The sequence below is a fragment of the Arvicanthis niloticus genome, chromosome 6 (genome assembly GCF_011762505.2).
Source record: "Arvicanthis niloticus isolate mArvNil1 chromosome 6, mArvNil1.pat.X, whole genome shotgun sequence".
Classification (NCBI taxonomy): domain Eukaryota; kingdom Metazoa; phylum Chordata; class Mammalia; order Rodentia; family Muridae; genus Arvicanthis; species Arvicanthis niloticus.
This window is the reverse complement of record NC_047663.1, coordinates 1,563,316-1,585,634: the sequence shown is the minus strand read 5'-3', so window position 1 is coordinate 1,585,634 and position 22,319 is coordinate 1,563,316. Positions and strand designations below refer to the sequence as shown.

Below are 22,319 nucleotides of genomic sequence, written 5' to 3'. Positions count from 1 at the left end.
GGAGGGAGGGAGGGAGGGAGAGAGAGAGAGAGAGAGAGAGAAAGAGAGAGAGAGAGAGAGAGAGAGAAAGAAACACAAACACGGAGAGGTGTAGCTACAGCTCAGCAATAGTTCTAGATGGCCGTTAAACTACGGTTCCTGTCAGTTATGTGGAGACCCAAGAAAGCTTCTCTGCCCTCAAGTTCTGGCTAAAGAAACAGCTAACAAACAAACAAACAAAACAAAACAAAACAAAACAAAAACCCCCACTTCAGAGGATGAAATGCAAGATAGGTTTCCTCTGGAGGCAACTGCCTTCTATGGAGTCTAAAGAGGTCAAGTGTGGAGGTTGACTGCTTCCAGGGCCCAGGACACTGGCTTCATAACAGTGTATTCAACTAGTTCATAAGGTGAAAATCTGTACTAAAGCTATTTCTTTATTAGTAATTTCTGCATCAGGCTTTAGGATGTGCATATCACTGCAGTTACCAAGTATGAGCATCTGACAAACTGGACACATAACTCAGAAGTGGAAACCATCAACTGTAACCACAGGGAAAAATCCAGGTCCCATTACCTTCTCTTTTACTTTTTGACTGTTGCTGGTCTTGAACTCATAATCTTCCTGCCTGCACCTTCTGAGCGCTGGGATCATAGGTGGGTATCACTACCTTCAGTATGGTAGGTTTTCCCCAAATTATTCATAGATGAATCAAATTTTCCTCAGCAGGGCTGGGGATGTGGCTCAGTGGTAGAGTGCTGAACTAGAACACACAAGGCCCTGGGTTTGATACCTAGTATATAAATCAGAAGTATAGTAATATAATAAAATGAGGAAATAATATAATAATAAATGGGGAAGAAGACCCTACAAAAATGAAGAATATAGGAAGTAAAACAATGAATGTTTTACCTATCATGATTTTCTAATGAATATTTACTTTTTGTGGGCCTGTGGTCACAGGGGAATTCTAACTCTCCGTTGTGCAAGTCTCTTCCGGCACTTCATAGCTCCGAGAGTACAGAGAGGAGTTTGTGGGAGACAGGTACTAGGCTGCTGGCAGATGAGAGGAAACCCGGACACCATTACCAGGCCCCGGGAAGAAGGAAGAACTCAGTGTTGGTACGGTGCTTGCCCAGCATGTATGAGCCACTGTCCCATCTCTTCTAGGAATCAGCTTGCTGGACTCAGAATGCACAGCACGGCCTGCTGGGAGGGAAAGCAGGCTGTGCACACTGTGTACCTAAAAGTCTATGTCCATGAACCCTGGGTGAGGGTATGTGTGTGAGCGAGCTTGCTGTGCTTGCGCATGGCTGGTGAGAGTCGATGCACACAGGACTGAGGTATGGAGGAGCCGGCGTCTTCCCCACAGTGTAGACGAGTTCCAGTCATTCAGTTTTGTTTTCTTACAATTTTTGTTTTGCCTTATATTTTTCTTTTGTTTAAAATGTAGATTTATTTATGTGTCCTATGTGTATGAGTGGTTTGTCTGCATGTATGCACAGGCATGCTTGGTGCCTGTGGGGTCCGAAGAAAGTGTTGAATCTCCTGAAATCAGAGTCATAGATAGTTGTGAGTCACCAAGTTGGGGCTACAACTAAACCCAGATTATCTGAAAGAGCAACAGTACGCTTAAACGCTGATCCATTGCTTCAATCCCTTGATTTAGTTTGCCTCACTCTGTAGCACAGGCTGGTCTTGAAGTCAGTGTTCCTACAGTAGTCTCCCTTGTGTGAGATTAAAACATCAGGTAGCAGGTCTAGAAGTGATCTTAGTCGGTACAGTGCTTGCCTGGCATGTTCAAAGCCCTGAGTTTGACCCTCAGCACCACTGAAAACTGAGAACATTAATGCAAGCCCGTGCTGCCAGTTCTGGGACAGGAGGCAGGAGGATCCACTCACTCCTGACTACACAAGGAATTCTTCTGAGGTCAACCTGAGCTATATGAGACCTGTCTAAAAGCAAAAGCAAGGGTCCTGGAGAGATGGCTCAGCGGTTAAGAGAACTGGCTGTTCTTCCAGAGGACTCAGGTTCAAGACCCAGCAACCACATGGTAGCTCACAACTCTTTGTAACTCCAGTTCTAGGGGATCTGGCACCCTTACACAGACATACATGTAAGCAAAATATGCATAAATAAATCTGAAAAAAAAAGAAAAATAACCCCTAAAATGTTAGGTGTTATAGAAGGTAAGAGGCAAGAACACATGCTGGGGTCTGACTTGGGGGAGAGGCAGTATTAGACAGAGGGGATGTGGAGGACAGAAAGAGCTGGCCAGTGGACACGGTCCATTTATGGACCCTCTTCCTCCTCCTTTTCATTCCCAGTGCTGTGCTCCTTGGCTGGTCTTGGCCTGGACCCTGTAGCAAGTCTTGGGATCTGAACTGCAAATTCTCCCAACCACTGAGCTGCCTCTCCAGCCTTGTTTGTTTTTGAGATAAAGTCTTCTACAGCTCAGACTGGCCTGGAGCTTGTGGGGATCCTTCTGCCTTAGCCTCCTGAGTGCTGGGGTTACAGGCAGGAGCTACTGTACTCATCTGTCTTGTATTAAAGAACAAACAACCAAAGAAGCCTGAGACTCGAGAACCACTTGCTTCTTGTGGGAAATCAACTGAGTACCGTAGACAACGCTGCACTTTTGAGCATACCTACAGTGGGCTGGCCTGGGACTGCCTGTGCTTGTCTCACCAGACCTCAGCTGCTCCACGACTATTTCTTCCAGATGTGGCCAGAGTGGGTCAAGGGACAACCAGTGCCGAGATGAAGCCCTGCTCTGTGCCTAAGGTGTCTGGTTGGCTCCATTCCAAACCCAGTGGCCTCTGTCCTCCAGCCTCCCTGGGAAGCCAGCCTGCAGCCCTCCCTCTGGCCCCAGGCTTGTGGCAAGCCAGCCAGGAAGCTTTTTTCTTTTGGCCTCCTGTGGCAGAACCATGGCACCACCTTTCCTCCCCACTGGCATGGTCCCAGCTGTGGCCGGGCCTACCATCCCGTTCCCAGACACTTACCTTCCGTGTGGCCCTGCTCGGCTCGGAGTCTATTTCCCATTTCTAGGAGCTGCTCCCTCTCTAGGCGGAGGCTGAGTATTTTCCTAGCTGCGTCCTTTAATTTCCTTTGCAGATGGGACACAGATAAGGTCTGTGGAGGCTGTGCCCCTTCCTGGGGGAAAGTGGGGGACTCCGTCTGGCTTTTCATGCCCATGGGGTACCAGTCATCCAGACCCTGTACACAAAACCCAACCAGGAGACAGCCCTGTTAAGACACTCTGGAAGGCCTGCTGTGGAGATCATGAAGGCTGAAGTCCGTAGAGTAGTCTAAAGCATGGCCCACTAAGCTGCTCATCTGCCCTCTTACATCACATGGCTGCTGGCTCACTGGTGACATCCTTCCAAAAGAAAACAATGGAGTGACTCTTCCCCATGCTTTAACTGAGTTGGGAGTTTCGAACAGTACCCAGGCTTTGGTGAGCTACTTCTCTCCCAGGGGTGGGGGTGTGCATAATCCACCTCCCCACTCCTGTTCCCATCCCCAGAAGCCCCTGCTGAGAGTCTAGGTGGGGTGTCCTTTAAATGGAAAGAATGAGAACTTAGGCTCGGCAGAGGGCTCTGAGGGCCTGTTCGCTCTGTGCTGAATAAAGACCGGCCTCTCATCAGCCTCCAGCCATACCCTAGACCCTTTGTGAAAACAGGGGCCTGTGGCCAGGCCACTTCTCTCTGCTAAGGGCCCACTCTGCTTCTTCCCTCTGCCCTGTGCTGGCTGGACCCCACCCACCCCACACACATCCTCCTTTGCTACACAAGGGTTAGGCAAGCCTTTCCTTCTCTTCTCTCATCTCCCTTCGACTCACCCCTTCTACCTGCCTGTCTGTCCCCTTACCACCCTATGGGTCAGCTATGGTCACTCTTCCCTGAGAAAGTACAGGAGACTGCTGGGGAGGTGGGGCACTGTGCCAGGGTTAAGTAGACATGAACCCTGGGGAAGCGCCACATGCCCCTCCTTCAACCCAGCCTGGACTTGGGGGCCAACCCACACACTGCAGAAATATCGTCACAACAAGGATGTCTGTGATGAGGAGAGGACGACAGACTCCGCAGGACCCACTGATTCCCGAGAGCTAAGAGAAACCATGACAATCTGTTACTATTCTGGGTGCTTGAGTTCTGGGCCCTGGAACATCCTGCAAGCCCTGCTCTGTCTTCCTGGTCCCTGCCAGTGCTGGCAAGTGCTTGTGCCCTCTGGGTGCTACTGTTCCTCAGGTAGTCTCAAGTGTGTGGGTGACTGCACTGAATCCAGGTGCTTTTGGCAAATGCTGCAGGCCACGAAGCACTGAAGGGCTCACAAAAAGACATGGCAAAGGTGGGAACTCTGGGTCTGAGAAGGTCCAATGGCAAGCTATGACCAAGCTAAGCAAGTACACAAGGCTCCCAGGGAAGGCCGTTACAGGCCCAAATACCCCAAATCTCAATGCATTTCCAGTGTATGCAGTTTGTTCTTGAGTCTCTCCTCAGATATGGCCTTCAGAATACAAAGGAACTCGGATCCTAGGAAAGGCGGATAGGGCTCTACCTTGCAGGGCCTAGCTTAGTGCAAGATTCCTATCACTTCAAATCGTCTCTCTAAGCAGGGATAGAACCCTTGTGTGTGGGTTAAGGAGGGCCCAATGTGGCCTTGTTCCTGATGAGACACTGGCCTCAAGGACAATGAATGATTTCCTTGGGTTCAGCTGTTAAAAATTTTTATTTGGCCGGGCGGTGGTGGCGCACGCCTTTAATCTCAGCACTTGGGAGGCAGAGGCAGGCGGATGTCTAAGTTCGAGGCCAGCCTGGTCTACAGAGTGAGTTCCAGGACAGCCAAGGGCTACACAGAGAAACCCTGTCTCAAAAAATCAAAAAAAAAAAAAAAAAAAAAAAATTTTTTTTTTTCATCTGGTCAAAGTGTTCTGTAAAGTCTTTCCCCTGAATAAAGATTTTACAACATGAGACACATTCAGAGATGTCTTGTGGTCTATGGGCACTTGAGTAAATACTGTGGCAACCCACTTCCACCATCTTGGAATGGTAGCAAGTCTGGAGAGTAAGAAAATCTGCAGAAATGTCTTGATGAGATTCACCGGGTCCAGACCAGAGTCCTGCAGGTCTGTGGTAAAGCAGGGGTCTTTCACAGGCCAGGGTCAGAGCTTCTAGGAGGCTAACACTACTTCAGGACAGTCTCTCCCTCTACCTCCAGCAAAGGACAGGAAGGCTTGGGGCTTGAAGTGTATTGAAGGTGGCAGGACCTAGGAGCAGGGGACAACCTGGGCTCAAGCCCTGACTAAACAGTGAAGCCCAAGAAGGCCAGGTGTGGATGCGGAGTAGTACGCCCTGTCTATTTTAGCTTGCATAGCACTTTGCACAGGTACCTGTGTGGGCCGTATCACTGGGGTCACACTGCTACAGAGAAGTGTGGCCAGCTGTGCAGGCTCTTTGGTTGGGCAGGGAAAAGAAGACTAGCACTTTTGTTCTGTTTTCAAGACCGGGTTCCTCAGTGTAGCTCTGGCTATCCTGGAACTTGCTCTGTAGACCAGGCTGGATCCACTTGCCTCTGCTGGGATTACACGTGTGTGCTACCTGGCTGAAGATGGCCTCTGACAGAAGCTGACAGTCGGAGAGGCCGTCTTAGACTTCTGTCTTGGGAACTGCCATCTTCCTGCATGGCTGTCCCTTTCTGCACATAAGCTTCTTCCTGGAACACTGGAGAATAGTGGGAGTCTGTGCCTTCATGCCCAGACACTGAAATGCTGTACTTCCCACAAAGAACTGTGGCACACTGTTGACCCTGGCCTCCTGACCATACTCCTTTCCAAGGTCCAGGACCCCCACAGTATGAATGTGCTGATGTCTGAACCCCTATAGTGCGAATGTGCCTAAAGCTAGAAGGTTCTCCAGCCTTTCTCTGTGGGAGGCTGCTGTTTTGTTTTGTTTGAGGCAGGGTCTCTCTGTGTGGCCCTGGCTGTACTGGAACTCACTCTATAGAGCATGCTGGCCTTAAACTCAGAAATCCCTCTAGTGCTGGGATTAAAGGCCTGTGCCACCACAAAGCAGCATAATTTGTGTTTTATGACAATGACGTCCTCAAATGTCCTGAGGGGCTAATTTGTGGATGTCCTTCCACCTGTTCTGTCTGAGGTAATCTCTTACTTAGGTTTAGGTGTTGTGCTTAGGCACAGATGCTGGTGTCCTGGTGCTGGAGAAGCTGGTCAAGCTGGTGTCCCCAGGTTTATCCAATGACTTTTTCACCTTCTGATCAAGGTCAACTGAGGGTGGAAGAGACACGGTGTGACTGGAGATTCGGACACCTGGGTTCTCACTGAGCTTCTGCCTTGAGTTCCACATCCACATTCAACTGCCTGTCTGTCATGTCTACTCACTGATGTTTGATGTAGAGGCCATGTGACATTTCTTTTTAATGATTATATTTACTATGTCTGTCTGGGGTACTGTGCAGGTCACTGTGTACATGTTATGGAGAATAACTTGTAGAAACTGGCTTGCTCATTCTACCACATGGTCGCAGAGACTGAACTTGGGTCCTCAGGCTTGGCAGCAAGTACCTTTACCTGCTGAGATAGCTTCCATTTCTCCAAGTGTCTGTTCACTTGGCCCACATCATTCAGGATTTTCTATGAACTTGGTAGACTGTAGTCTTTCCTGGCTGATGTGGCCAGTGGGAACCCTTCCCAGATGGCGCCTGTATCGCCCTAATATATCCACTTGGAATTGAATTGTTCAAGGACTGCTGATGCTGGAAACGGAGCAACCTCTGGACACAGGAGCTGCAAGGCCCTCAGGACAGTGAGGAGCAGGCACACATACGTGTCATCCTCAGGACAGTGAGGAGCAGGCACACATACGTGTCATCCTCAGGACAGTGAGGAGCAGGCACACATACGTGTCATCCATTTCTCTACGTATCAGTGAGGACAGCTGAGGTCACTGGCCATGCCCCTTGGAAGCACTGATTTCCAGGCTTCCCCATTCCTGGGCATCTAACACTTGGTCCAATTGGGGGATGCGCTGCTGGGCAGTGGGTGTCACCCTTGGGGCCTTGTCTAGCAGGGGGGCTGGACACTCATGTTTCCGGAGCTTTATCCAGAGAATGACCTCACAGTGTGCTAAAATCATAGCTGCTAAGACCCAACAGGAACAAGGGTGCCCAAAACTTTTTAAAAATTATTTTTACTATGTGATCTGATAAATGTGACTGTTGAGGCCCACACCTCCTGCTTCAACCTAGTCTACGACGATTTAAAATCTAGTGTGTATATAAAGTGCTGATCTGCCCACTTCCCCTGGACTGCTGGATTGTGGGAGGCCTGAGAGCCCAGGGAGGCCTGGGTGCAGGAACCTTTGGGGATGAACACTGCTCAATACTTCAGTGGTGGCCTGTTCAGTCTTTTGCTGGAGCCTCAGGCTCCCTCAGCCCCCATCCCTGCCCTGTTTCTTTTCTGCTTGTTCTTAGATATAGCCTCTGCCAGAGGCCATGGCCTGTGTTCCTGTTCTTGTAATATGGTGCCATATGAGCACACACTGTCTTAAACATCTCAGGTGAGTGCCTATGACCTCTGGTGATTAATAGGTCACCATCAGCAACCACAGGCAGCCACTGTAGGTCAGTACAGGCAGCCACAGGTGAGCATAAGTCACCACTGCCACTGGCAGGGAGTCACAGCTCAGGTCACTTACTGTAGGCACAGCAGATCAGTGCAGAGAGAGAGGGTCATCAGAAGTCAGTACACCACCCCAGGTCACTGAACGATGGGTATGGCCTCAGGGCACAGCAGCGGAAGTAGGACTGTCACCTTTCCTACCCATGGTTCAGTGGGGCCTTAGGTGGGAAGAAAGGGTCAGGCCTCACAGTGGAAGTCTGGGGCCCTTTCTGTACATCAGGCTCTGTTATGGGATTCAGTGCATACTCAGTGCATTAGGCCTCAGCCCTGGCCACAGTGCTGACCAGATGTTAAGGGCTCTGTGGCCCCTCATCTCACAGGCAGGAAGGCCAGGTCAGGTCACACAGTGCCTTCTCAGCACTGCCCAGGCCTGTCTATGAAGAGACATGCACTGTTTGCAGTGTGTTTCCTAAGGAAGGCTTTCTGATCAAGAAGAGCATGTGCTCCATCCAGCAATAGTATGGGCAGCCAACGAAGAGACCAGAGGTGTGAGCAAGCTCGCAGAGTCAGTGTCTGCCAGGGAAGATCAGGAATCTAGCCATGTGCCAGCAAACATGTCTGCCTTCAGCAGTGGGAGCTGACAAGCCAGAGTGGGAAAAGATGGTGGCAGTCATGCATGTCCAGCACCTACCTCTCTCTGTAACTGCTTCCTGTAAGAAGGCTCTCCTTGGGGCTGTGTCATCTTGAGATGCCTCCTTAGCTCAGCCACCTGTTTCTGCAGCTCCACAACTTCCAGGTGCACCTGGTCCACTGCACCGGGGATCTCACGTTGGACAGCAACCAGCTCGGGGGGTTTCTGCCGCAGCTAGGCAATCAGTTCAGAAGGCAACGTCAATGTTAGGAAGAGGTAGTGGGAACTGTCCTAGAAAGGACAGGAGCATGAAGTGCAGGGGTGAAGCAGGGCCAAGTGGCCAGTTCCTTCTCTGGCTGTACATGATGGTCTGCAAACCTACTCCATGTACTCCACTTCTGCCCAGGCTCACTGGGAAGAATGTGTGCATGAAAGTGGGTTAGAATCCTCTCCTGACTAGTTCCCAGGAAGCTATAACTGCCGCTAGACCATTGCTGGTGACCAGGAAGCCTTTTCTAGCAAAAGGGCAGATGGTAGGCTGGGTGAGGTAGCACACGCCTTTAATCCTAGCACTTAAGAGGCAGAGGCAGGTGGATCTCTGGGAGTTTGAGGCCAGACTACATAGTGAGTTCCAGGACAGCCAGGGTTCTGTAGAGACACTGTCTCAAAAGAGCAAAAAGGGGGAGTGGCACAGAAGGAGCTAAGAGGGAAGTGGGCAATAGGGAAAGCTCCATGACGCAGTGCTGGGCTGGGGATGTGCAGCTGACAGAGTGCTTGCCTAGGATGCAGGAAGCCCTGGGCTTCATTGCCAGTATCACATAAACAGGGTGTAGTGGTCCACGCCTGTAATTTTATCACTTGGGAGGTAGAGGCAGAAAGATCAGAAATTCAAAGATTTCAAAGAAATCTTTGGCCAGCTTGGGTTCCACAAGCACCTACCTTAAAATAAAAGAAGACGACAGGAGAAGTGGCTATGGTGCATGTGAAGTTCAGAAGGGGGAAGTTGAGGGCCATGGGTACAATGGTGGCAGCAGAGTCACTGTGTCACCAGTACCCAAGTGGCTCCACTGTGGCCTGAGCCAGGCAGGAAGGGAACCAGGAGAACGGAAAGCACACTTCCTCACATGGTGGCTACCCATTCTAGGTTAAGGGAATTAAAACAATGCTTCTGTTCCAGGGACGCCTACGGCTGTCTCTGCATGGCCATCCCTTCTTCCCATTGCCTCATGAAAAGCATTTATATAATGGTGAGAGGCTAGTATGCCCTCCTCACTCACTGTGGGGCAAGTAAGAGAAAAGGTGGTTAAAGGTATTTAGTGACTCAGAGTTAAGACAAGATGAAGAACAGGAGATTCAGCCAGCAATGTGCCTGCTGAGGATCTTGAACCCAGAATGCACTCCAGCTGAAAGCAAGCAAAGGCTCTAAACAGACATACATCAGAGGAGGCCTGTAGTCAGCCATGCCTAGACGTGCTCAGCATCGTGTGTCAACAGGGAAGTGCAGGTCAACTGAAGTCAGAGTGGAATGCCATGAACCAGAATGGCCAGAATCAAGAAGGCAGAAGAGGGTTGTTGTCAGTGAGAACATGGAGGAAACACACCCTAGCACAGCGAGTGGGGACGTAATGCTGCCGCCGCCGCTGCTGCTGCTGCTGCTGCTGCTGCACTGGTAACAGTCTGGTGGTTCCTCAGAGAGGAAACACAGACTCTCCACAACCTTAGCACAGCAATTTTCCTTTTGGGTACATAGTCCCCAAACTGAAGATGCATCTCTACAGAGACACTTGTACAGGGATGTTTACACTATTCACAGTGGCTAACAACAGAGGTAACCTAAGTGTCTGTCCACAGGTAGACACACAAGAGTACTGTGTGGCTACAAACAGGAAGGAGGACTCATGTGTGATGTAACACATGTGAACGTTGAAATAATGAGGTATTCCAGCACTTGGGAAGTAAAGGCAGGAGAATCTCTGTGAGTTTGATGCCAGACTGATTTATATAGAGAGTCCCAGGGTTACATACATCTGTCTCAAAACCAAAACAAACCAAAACAAACTCCTGGGTTAAGCGAAAGAAGCCAGAAGCCAGACACAGTGACTTACACAGGTCTTGTGTGTCCATCTTGCTCTTTGTCAAGACCTCCTCTTCCTTTTACCTGGTCTTCTTGTGCATTTTCTTCTTTCTCTTCATATATATGTATACATATAAAATCATATATGCATCATGCATCTATACATATACTTATAAAATACATAATGTACATAAACATATACACAAATGTATATCTATACACATATTTATGTGTATAGTACGTGTGTGTGTGTTTGTGTGTGTGTAAAGGTGTGTGTGCATTGTTGTTGCCGCTGCTGCTGCTGCTACTGTTTGGGGATAGGGTCTCATGTATCCCAGGCTGGCTTCCAACTCTCTCTATAGCCATGGATGACCTTGATCCTCCTGCCTCTACCTCCTGAATGCTGGGACGACATACACCACCATATCAGTCTTCCCTGTGAATCACCTGTAGCCACACATGAGAGAAACCAACTGCTGCACAGTGCAGTCCTTTGTTCTGAAGCAAACAGGAGTTGGGACGATACCCAAGGTCAATGAGGTCACACCTGGCACCTCTCAGCGCCTGCACCTATGTCCACATCTGGACTGGTTCTTCAGCTGGAATGCTTGCACAACCTTAAGTGTCCAGGGTAGTCTCACCTTCTTTTTGAGTTGTGTCACCAGCAAGTTCAAGAGATGTACTCTGTCTCCAAGTTTTCTGAGTGCCAATGCAATGGAGGTCTGGTCTGCCAGGGCTGCATCTGTAGGTAAGAACAGTTGCTGTCAGCTCAAACCTGAGAAACAAAAATAGTCTCTCTGTGAAGCTGACCCTCCTTCCCACAGAGGCCACTAAAGCTTCTAACTGACCTCAAGGTAAGTAAGTCCATCCCTGAATTAAAGTGTTGGGTCCTTAGAAAGTCTAGAGACATGATATTATGATATTTAGTATGACCTTGTGGAGAGAGAGACAGAGAGAAAGAGAGAGAGAGAGAGAGAGAGAGAGAGAGAGAGAGAGAGAGAGAGAGAGAGCAAGCACGCACAGGACTATAGGATGAGAACCAGCTTTACCATTTCAGATCTGATCAAGTTTCCCACTTAAATACAGGGCCATTTATTTGGAAAGAAAGAAAAAAAAAAAGATGTTCACATAATACCTGGGTCAAAGAAGAAGTGACACTTGATAATCCAAGTTATTTTGTGTGGAATGGTAAAAACAACTCTAAGGATGTTGTACAATAATATATGTAAAATACATACATGTAAAATAATAATAATAAATATATGTAAAGCTGACCTTTCAAGGAAACACAGCATCTAGGCCAGATGGCCAAGGCAGAAGGCTTTGGAGTGAGTTCAAGGCCAGCCTGATCTACTTAGTAAGAACGTCTTGAAATGAAAAGGTGGCTGTGGGGTCGGAGCTGACTGACTGAGGAGATGCCCCAGGGTACAGAGCGCTTGCTGTTTTCCCAGAGGACCGGGGTTCGGTTCCCAGCACTCACGTGATAGCTCACAACCATCTGTGACTTCAGTGCCAGAGGATTTGACACCCTTTTCTGGCCTCTGCAGTTACCAGGTCCACATGTGATACACAGGCACATGTAGGTAAAACACCCATACCTGTAAAAACCAAAACCAAAACCACTGGTTGTGGCAAGAGCTCAGAGGCAAGGAGCAGGCCAGAGCCACCGTGTGCCGGGCTCTAGGTTCCAGTCCTAGCACTGCACAAAAAAGGAAGAAGAACATTTTTAGCATTAGGTCCATATCTCAGAAATAAAATAGCCCATGAAAAACAAATAACGGAGAAGAAAGGGCAGAATAAGATTAACACTAACCACTGATGGAATGGAGAGCATCGTAGACCCGACTGCCAGCCAGCGCCACGGCCGACTGGTTGTACGTACTGAGTAAAGAGGTGAATTCCTGCACACTCCCAGGATAACACCGAGAAAGCGCACAGGAGCGCAGAAGCAAGTGTCCAATACGATGTGTGGGGAAGTGTCTATGGACATTTAAGACTCAGTACAGACAGGACAGCAACACAGCTGCAGTCTCAGTTACTCAGGAAGTGGAGGCAGGAGGATTATTGTCTCAAAGAATTAAATGAACAAAATAGACAGGATAAGAAACCTCATCCTAGAAGTTTGAAAATGACGAAATGGGTAATTTCTTAGTATAATGTAACACAAAATAAATAAAAAGGAAATATGGCAGTGGTGGCACACACCTTCAGTTCCAGAACTCAGGAGGCAGAGGCAGGTGGATCTCTGAGTTTGAGGCCAGCCTGGTCTACAGAGTAAGTCTCAGAAAAAAAGGAAAGGAAGAAAATATGAACAGTCACTTAATTACAAATACATACTTAAGTTTCAAATCTTTCCTCAAGAAAAACTCTAGGTCCTGGTGATTTAAATGTTAAATTCAATAAATCGCTTAAGAAAAAGAAGGTGTGTGTCTGATCATGCATCTCTCTAAGGCCAGGGTACCCTGACTAGAACATTACAGAAAGGAAACAAAGTGACAAGCCTATCTTACTCCTGAGCACAATGTACTACTTCTCCACGAAACCTTGGCAAGCCAGGTGGGGCAGCCCATAAGGAAGCGTGTACCACAGTGCCCGGGCTCCTTCCCAGGGCCCATAAGGAAGCGTGCACCACAGTGCCCGGGCTCCTTCCCAGGGCCCATAAGGAAGCGGGCACCACAGGGCCCCGGCTCCTTCCCAGGAAAGGGTGGCCTGAAAGGACAGTGCATTCCTCCCAGCTTTGCTCACTAATCACAACTTGGCACACGGATGGCTCTGCAAGGTGAGAGGGAGAAGCCCCTTGGTCAGACCAGGGCCCTGGATGACCCATGTGAGCTCCTGTCCTCCTTCCCTCAGGTACGAGGGGATGAATGTACACTGCACCTCAGACATTCTCCTTCCTTGTAAAGAATGGGGAGGCGGCCCAGGGCAAGCCTGTTCTAGGAAAGATGTCCGTCCTCCGTGTTCCTGCTCCCCTGCTTGCATCAGCTCCGCACCAAGGACAGTACGCTCCAGGGAAGGGCAGATCTGTGGAGAGCCTGAGGGACAACACATGTCTGGGACTTGGCAGTGGGAGTGCTGCTCACAACTCCAGGGTCTCTCAGAGGTCACAAGTGGCCACCAGCGTAGGTGTAAGGCCAGGCTGGCAGGATTTCACTGTTGTGACTTTCATGATACTGTCCCTCACAGGCCCAGATGTTTGGACACTTGGTTCCCACTTGGTGGCAGTGTTTAGGGGTGTGGCCTTGATGGAGGAGGTGTGTCACTGAAGGTAAAGATGCCACACCCCTATGTGCTTTGTGCTTGTTGTTCAAGATGGAGCTCTCCCTACTCTTTCCCAGTTGCCATACCTGTCTGCTGCCTCAGCCTTGTCTTTATGGACTCTAACCCTCTGCAACTGTAAACCAAAATTAAGTGTCTTCTTCTGTAAGCTGTCTAACTCTTGGTGCTTTATCACAGCCACAGAAATGTAACCAATAACTCACTGTGACGGCCAGGGCAGACAAGGATTCCAAAAGCACAGGAAAAGATGTCCATGTTCACATGGACTGAAATTCACACTGTATCAGGACGTGCCACACAGACTCTGGGACGGCTCCAGGGAGACAGATCATGTACGTTGTGCAGCTGCCCTGCAAACTGCGGATGGACACTGACTGTCCATCAGTCTGATGGACACATACTGTAAAGCCTGGTATTGTCCACTAAAACTCAATTTAGGCCAAAAGACACCAGACAAGTGCTCATGTGCTACATGATTGCACTTACACAAGAAAACAGAACTCCCGCCCAGCACTAGGACTTCCAGGGAAACTTCCTTTTCTGGAAACAGGGTGTCTGATGGTGGAAACAGGGTGTCTGATGGTGGAAACAGGGCATCTGATGGTAATAAAGACTGTGTAGCTATGCATGTATTTGGAAGACTTGCCTTAGGGAATTTATCTCAATTTTCCTTATTCTTAAACATTGTTTAATTTTGACTAATTTGTAAATTTTTCTTTTCTTTTCTTTTTTTCCTCTTCTTTCTTTGAGACAGGGTTTCTCTGTGTAGCCCTGGCTGTCCTGAAACTCACACCCTGTAGACCAGGCTGGCTTCGAATTCACACAGCTCCACCTGCCTCTGCCTCCAGAGTGCTGGGATTAAAGGCCTGTGCCACCACCGACCACACATCTTAATTTTCACACACGCAGCATTACTGGGTCAGAGAATAAGGTAAGGCTCGGGTAGCCAGGGGCTCTCACCGGCTGCTTCTGCAGAGCTGTGGGCACTGTGGTGTGGATCAGCGGTGGTCACAGACGTCCTCACTGGCTCTTCTGGGCCTTGGAGCTGCTCTTCCAATGCCTTAAGCTTGTGCTTTAGGTTTTGCATTTCTGCTTCAAGGGCCAGAACATAATCTGCCAAAACCACCAGGGAACAACACAACACACTTACACCACTGCCCTAATGCCAAAGGTGCAGGGCTCACAGGCTCTCCTCTGCCCCTGATCTCTCTCCCCACAACTCTCTGGACCAGCCTTCACGCCTCAGGTTAGCCTCCATGTCCTCTAGGAAGGCTTTGGGATCAAGAGTGAGAATCTGCCTGCCTCCATTCCCATAGCCTTTCTGAATGGAGGGAATAACTCCCACATTGAGGACTTGTCCCTTAGCAGTCATGGTGCCTGCTAAGAACAAGACATAGGTGGGGCTGCCAACTCAGACCTACCATAGGATGCCCCTCCTGGGGAAGGCCTACCCGACAACCCTGCTAGCACTGCCACATCCTGCCCAGTCTGACTGCTTGCCAGGGGCATCAAATATGCACCCTGCACTTTTCCCTATGTCATCAAAGAAACATTGTTAAATACAAAACTTAAGTTTCTCTCTTGGAGGACAAGCAACTGCTGTCCTCTGTGGTAACGTATCATGACTGGAATGAGAAGCCTGCCCAGGGGACTCTCCTTGTCTGTCTGGTTCCCATGTCCCCACCATTTTCCCTTCTTTACTCCTCTTTGCCTCCATCTCTGCCTGCTCACCTGGAGGGGCTGAATCTCTGCCAGCCTTGGGATCAGGGTTTGTGTTTGAACACTCTTCTGGCTGGGCAGAGGGAAGATGGCCGCTCAGCATCTCCATCTCTCTCCTCATCTGTGAGACAGCCTTCCGCAGACCTGCATTCTGTTCCTGCAACCTCTGGATCTCACTAGATGGAGAATCTGTTATTTCTCCTTCATGCTGCTGAGAGGGTACCTGCCAACCACACACACAGCAAGAGAGAATAACTAGGGATACAAAAGAAGAGGTCCTTTGTTCCAGTTCAGGGTCCTACACTGTCCTCTAGAACTGTGGGTGTTTTGTAGAACACTATCCTCCAACTGTAACAGCCACCATCTTTATCAGAAATGCTGATTATTTGAAAGAGACCCCCAGGATCAGTCTTGCTGACTGATGACACTTCAAACAGTGGGAATGAAGGCCCTCACCTCATGTTCTGCCTTCTCCTCACTGCACCTCGTACCAAGCAGTAGGCAGTCTCGTCCTAACTACACACGCCCTCACGATCTAGACGTGTCAGGGTGTATATAGACTGTGGGAGGTTAACTGAAGGCAGGGTTCTGTCTCTACAGCTGTGGGGACGTCATTGCCCACAGTGGAGCTAAATTGAAAGTATGATTGCTCTAGAATTCCCTGTGTGCCTGTAGGTAGCCACTCACACAGATCAGTGAGAAAGCCCAGTAAGCCCTTGGATTCCCCCAGCTGGGCTTTGGTAGAATCATAGTTTGGTTTGCCATCAAGCACTATATGGAGGGTGTAGAAGCTTGTTTGTTTCCCCAGGAAAAAGTTCCTACAACACAACACACAACGGCCCCAAGGGTCATGGGACTCAGAAGGAGGAAGAGTGTCAGGGGGGCTCTAGAGGGGTGACAGTTCAGTCACATGCCTATGGCTTTATGATTTTTTTTAATTTTTAAAAAGATTGACTGATTGATTTTTTAAAAAGATTTTATTTATTTATTTTATGTAGGTGAGTACACTGTCACTGTCTTCAGACACACCAGAAGAGGTCATCGGATCCCATTACAGATGGTTGTGAGCCACCATGTGGTTGCTGGGAATTGAACTCAGGACCTTTGGAAGGGCAGTCAGTCCTCTTAACCACTGAGCCATCTCTCCAGCCCCGATTGATTGTTTTTTTGAGACAGGGTTTCCTCTGTGTATCCCTGGCTGTCCAGGAACTAGGTTTGTAGACCAAGCTGGCCTTCAGCCCAGAGCTCTAACTACCTCTGCCTCCTAAGTGCTGAGATTAAAGGTGTGTGCTACCACTGCCAGGCCAAGATTTTTATATTTTGTGCATTGATGTTTTGCCTAGATGTATGTTTATGTGAGGTTGCTGGATCTCCTGGAACTTAAGTCACAGACAGCTATGAGCTGCCATGTGAGTGCTGGGAATTGAACCTGCGTCCTCTGGAAGATCACCTAGTGCTCTTAACCTCTGGGCCATCTCTCCAGCCATGGCTTTATAATGTCTATGAAGTTTTAGAACAGTAAGACAATTCACTAGGTAGAACACAACTGAAAAAAGAGAGGAGCAGAAACTACAACTGTAACAGAAAACATCCAAACAGGTCCGGTGGCAGAACCCCTAGGCCTGGGACAGCATGAGGTAGGTCAGGTGAGGCCACTCAGTAACACTCAGGGTAACAGTCAGGCAGCATCTCCTTTGCTGACTTCTGCAGCTCACCAGTAGGGCGGGCAAGGCAGCCCTCTGCAAAGCTACCATTGAGGGGTTGGTGAGGGCTTCTCACTCTTGAGGCCTGGCCCATCCTCTATTCCAAAGCTGTACCTAGGCCTGCGTCTGCAGGAAGATTCTGGGAACTGTACTGGCTACTTTGGTTGTTGGGACACTGCCAGCTACTGTGTCCAAGATCAAGGGTACACTTGAGGAGGCGGGTGGGTGTGGGCTGTTCCTGTATAGAGCACACTTCTGAAGTTTATTGTTTACTTAACAAAAAGTGGCCAACTGATAGGCCTTGCTGACCTGCTTAGCTGGTACTTGGAGACAAATGTATTCTTTTGATTGCCAGCCCAGGGGAAAAGTACAAGAAAGCTTCCAGTGAGGGGCCACTGACAAAAATAAGTACTTTTTCTTCTACGATGTCTATAGTTTATCCTATATAACCTCACAAAAGCCTGTGGGGTAAGAGGTCCATGCATGCACACAAAGGCCATCTACCCCTCATCATGCTCTGATTCTTGTGGCAGAAATGTAAGCACAGCTGCTCGGTGTCCTCAGTGCCCCACCCCTGGGGCAGCTCTCCTCACAGGCCCCAGGAGGGGTCAGGAGTGTCTTCAACCAATTGTTCTGCCATGGGCCATGTTTGGGAACTGCAGAGTATGAGAGTTCAGAGGAGAAATGTGTTTTGTTAGCAATCTGCTGCTCAGATCCTGTATGCCCACAGTGTTGCTATAGGCAAGCACCAGCTGCCAGCTGCCAGCACCAGGGCCATCCTGGGTAGTCACTTCCAGTGTGGACACTACCCTTGTGCCTACTCTGTGATCTGGGAACTTGGCCTTTAAAGGAATGACAGCTTGGCAGGAGAAAGACAAGTCTGAGGCAGGCATCTCTCGGGAAGGGCCCCGCAAGAACGTCAGTGTTGTTATTCTAGAGATGGTGAGTGAGTGGCCTTTCATAAAAGGGCAGATGTTTGACTACAGACAAAAAACAAGGACCATGTGCTGGATGGTTGTATGTCAACTTGATACAAGCTAAAGTCATCTGAGAGAAGGGAACCTCCATAAGATCAGGCTGTAGACAAACCTGTAGGGCATTCTCTTCACTAGTGATTGATGGGGGAGGGCACAGCCCACTGTGGGTAGTCCTGGGATCTATAAGAAAGCAGGATGAGCAAGCCAGTAAGCAGCACCCCTCCATGGCTTCTGCATCAGCTCCTGCTTCCAGGATCTTGCCCTGTCCTGTCCTGTGTTCCTTCCATGATAAACAGTGACACTGAAGTGTAAGCCTTTCCTGCCCAACTTGCTCTTGGTCTTGTGTTTCATTACAGCCATAGGAACCCTGACTAAGACACACCATTAAAGATGGTCCCAAGGAAAGGTGGCGGTAGTGAAGCCTTATCTTCAAATGGACACAGATTAGAGAGCCAGTGAGATCCTGCTGAGAGTTAGCCCAAGCTGAGGTTTAGGAGTCTATAGAAGTTTCTTACAGCTTTAGGAACATACAGCCATAAGCTGGGTTCAAACGGAAATGTATTCTCTCCTGTTTTGCAGGCCCAAGTCTGATACTGCCGTGAGGAAAGCCTTGGTCCATCTAAAGGCCTGCAGTCATCATCAGCTCCAGATCTTGTCAGAATTGTGTTCCTGGGCTTGTAAATTTGTCACTCTAGCTTCTGCCTCTGCCACCACATGGCCATCCTGTGCATTTATTTATGTGTCCGTCCCTCTAAAGGAAAGCAGAAGCAGGGTCAGGGATTGGGGTCAGGGCCACTATGCCCCAGCATGGCTCATCCAGCAGAAGCAGGGTCAGGGCCACTATGCCCCAGCATGGCTCATCCTAACTCACTAAATTCTCAGCAGTACAGTCTCAGTGAGTCATATTTTGAAGTCTTGGGGTCAGGACTTTAACCTGAGTCTTGTGGGGAATACAACTCAGTCCACAGGCATCCTGTCACCAGTGTCTGATTGTCGTCACCACGGAGCTGCTGGGCTCCACTCTGTGGAGGGAAAACCACCTTTTCCAACTCATGTTACTCAGAAGCCACCATGTATGAAGTCATGTGTCTTTGGACAGAATTCTTACTTCTTCTTCTTCTTCTTCTTCTTCTTCTTCTTCTTCTTCTTCTTCTTCTTCTTCTTCTTCTTCTTCTTCTTCTTCTTCTTTTTAAAAAAGATTTATTTATTTTATTTATATGAGCACACTGTTGCTGTCTTCAGACACACCAGAGGAGGACATCAGATCCCATCACAGATGGTTGTGAGCCACCATGTGGTTGCTGAAAATTGAACTCAGGACCTCTGGAAGAGCAGTCAGTGCTCTTAACCGCTGAGCCATCTCTCCAGCCCGAATTCTTACTTACTCAGGACTTGATGGTGCAAAGGCTCCGAGGCCAGTGACATGGCTCAGAGGGTGAGACTACTTGACTTGGAAGTCTGGAACATGCATGGCAGAAGAAGAGAACCAATTCCTTAAAGTTGTCCTCTGACTCCACCCATGTGGTGTGTGCACACATGCACACACACAGAAAAACAAAATAAATAATGTTATAAAAAATGAAGGGAAAAAAAAGGCCTTGTGACTACATCCTGAAATGTGACTCTGGACATTTGACAGTACACTCAGTTTTTCAAAATTGGCACCACAAACTGATGAGATCAATAAAAGAGGAAGAACTATCTTGTATTTAAAAATGAAGGTAAGGTAAGGCAGCTATGGTAGTACACGCCGTCCCAGCACTTGGGAGGCAGAGGCAGGCAGATCTCTGTGAGTCTGAGGCCAGCCTGATCTACGGACTGAGTTCCAGGATAGCCAGGGCTACACAGAGAACCTTGTTTCAAGAAAAAAAAGTTCCGTACTCTATATAGTGAGTTGCAGGACATAGTGAGTCTCTGTCTCAAAAAACAAACAAACAAACAAACAAACAAACACAAACAGAATAACCCCAAAAACCAAAAAAACCCAAAAAGAACCAAGAAGCAAAGCCTTTGAGTTCCTGGCTAATGATGATGTGGCTTTCGGCTTCACTCTGGAACCTGTGTCAACTCTTTCCTCTCAAGCCTTTCTGCTCCTTGATGCCCCAGTGGCCGAGAGGCTGCCTCCACTACTCTATCACATCTGCCTTTCATGCTGCTATAGCTCCAGTCAAGAGTGCACACAACCAACCCAGTCTCCTGCGGCTGGACAATTCCCACGAAGCTAAGATGGGGTCTTCATACATGTACCCTGACTTCATATGCTCATGTCCAACACAGGGAACAAACTGCTTCTGGGCTCTGTGTACCTCACAAGGCAGTGAGGATGACTGTGTCATACAAGGAAGTGCTCCGTCTGTATAGCCTTGCCTAGTTAACACTCTCGAGTTTGTTTTGATGGAGACCTTATGTCGTCCAGGCTAGCCTTGAACTCACAATTTTCTTCCCTCAGTTGCCCAAGTAGTGAAATTATAAGTGTGTGCCACCACACCTGCCTAAATCTTAAATAGTATGTGTTTGTGTGGGGGGGTTATATGCTGGTGTGTGCCATGTGCGTGTCAGTTTGTCCATGTGTCACTGTATGGAGCCAAGAGGCAATATAAGATGACTTATGCATAACTTAGGTCCTTATGAAGGTACAGCAAGGACTTTACACATTGAGCCATCTCCCTATCCCTTCAAATATTCTCATTTTTGATGTGGGTTTCATTTTTAATTTTGGCTTGAGACAGGGTTTCAATATGTAGTTCTGGCTAGCCTGGAACTCATTATGTAGATCAGGCTGGTCCTAAACTCAGAGATCTGCTGGGATTAAAGGGAGGCACCAGCATGGCTGATCTTTGAGATATCCTTAACCACAGCCAGGATCCACAACACGCAGTAGGGGGAATTCTCCCCCAGCTAGTCCTTCACGCAAGGTGACAGAAGCCACAGGCAGAGGAATAAATCAACAAGGAGAGAAATCAGAACATGGCTGCCTTTGGTAGGAAGATGGGACCAAGGGAAGGGTGGAGGGATCTTCACAGAGTGAAGAAATGCTTTCTGGAAGTGTATGTAGTGCATTTGCTTATTGAACTTATTGATCAGGATGATCAATAAGTTCAATAAGCAAATGCACTACATACATACACTAAGCTAATGCACTACATACATACATACATACATACATAAATACATACACTTCTGGAAGTGTATGTAGTGCATTTGCTTATTGAACTTATTGATCAGGATGCCAGGGCCTTCATTTCTCTGGGAAGTGAGTTCACCCCATCAAAAACCAAACTAAACCAAACTAAAACCCAGAAAGAAAAAAAGCAAAACCATTTGCAGGCCCAGGATAATGCTGTTCCTAGCCTCTCCCAGGCTAAGGCTATCTCTAGGCCCTCTGGCTCCCACCTCGAGCCCCTCTGCCTAGAAATCAGTTCTGCTAACAACTGCAACAAGCTCGGGCATGCGGGTCTCCGTGACAGTAGTGCCCACTTCTGTGAGGCTGTGAGCTGGGGCTGTCCTGATAGCTGAAGACACTTGCTGAGCAAGCCTGGCAATCCCAGTTACTTCCCTGAAACCCACTAAGTAAGCGCTTAACGATGAATCTTCAAAGACTCAAGAGTGATTTGATATTGCCACCTAGTGTACATCAGTGCCTGGGCCTTTCTTCAGTGCTGGCTGGCACGCCATGTGTGCTCTCTGGATGTTGGGTTTTAGAGCTTCAGAAGCTAAAGAACTGAGAAGACTACATACTGGCCTGCCTGCTTTAATACTGAAGTTTGGACTTGCCCTTGCTGGAGCAACTGTCATCAAGAGGCTGGACTGAGAAAGCCTGAGCCGATGTAATGGACACTAAGTGTGGAGTGAAGGCTCTTCGAGCCAGCAGGGTGCTCACCTGTGCTTCCTGTCCCGGGAGGAGCCCATGTGTCCGTAGAGTTTCCATAGCCTGGTCTCGCTCCAGTGACACAGCCTTCAGCAACGTCTCCTGCTTCTGCAGTGCCCTCTCTGTCTCCTGGAGCTTAGCAACAGCCTGTGAAAATGTCCATCTGTAGGCAGTGCTGGACTTTAGGGACCAGACTTCCTTCCGCTTAAAAAGCAGACAGCAGGAGCAAGCGAACAGCCACAAGAGCCAATATATTTGTAGCACTCAGAATGCTAGGGCCACCCTCCACTGGTCGGGGGGTGGGGCTTTCCTGTCCAGTTATGGTGCCTATTTCACCCTGGCTGGGTAGGGACCACCTCAGCACTCCCAGAACCAGAACCAGCCCCTACACATGTTGGGGATAAGGCAGTGACTTATTTTTGTTTAGGCTGGCCTCGGCCTTGAGATCT

General features: G+C 48.7%; 1 protein-coding gene across 9 annotated transcripts in view; it reads right to left on the bottom strand.

Annotated features, from left to right (window-relative positions):
• The window catches only part of Ccdc57 (coiled-coil domain containing 57), a 99,425-nt gene that overhangs the window by 46,582 nt on the left and 30,524 nt on the right, over window positions 1-22,319 (bottom strand). For 7 of the 9 annotated variants that reach the window (XM_076935297.1, XM_076935296.1, XM_076935299.1 and 4 more), the window contains 6 exons: window positions 21,883-22,017; window positions 15,335-15,545; window positions 14,564-14,716; window positions 10,966-11,066; window positions 8,311-8,484; window positions 2,983-3,196 (listed from right to left, as the gene is read on the bottom strand). In XM_076935297.1, the coding sequence (XP_076791412.1) occupies window positions 2,983-3,196; window positions 8,311-8,484; window positions 10,966-11,066; window positions 14,564-14,716; window positions 15,335-15,545; window positions 21,883-22,017 (988 nt within the window). Of the gene's footprint in view, window positions 1-2,982; window positions 3,197-6,150; window positions 6,267-8,310; window positions 8,485-10,965; window positions 11,067-14,563; window positions 14,717-15,334; window positions 15,546-21,882; window positions 22,018-22,319 lie in introns of those variants that run through there. The other 2 variants (XR_013110823.1, XM_076935301.1) reach the window with 2 other exon arrangements.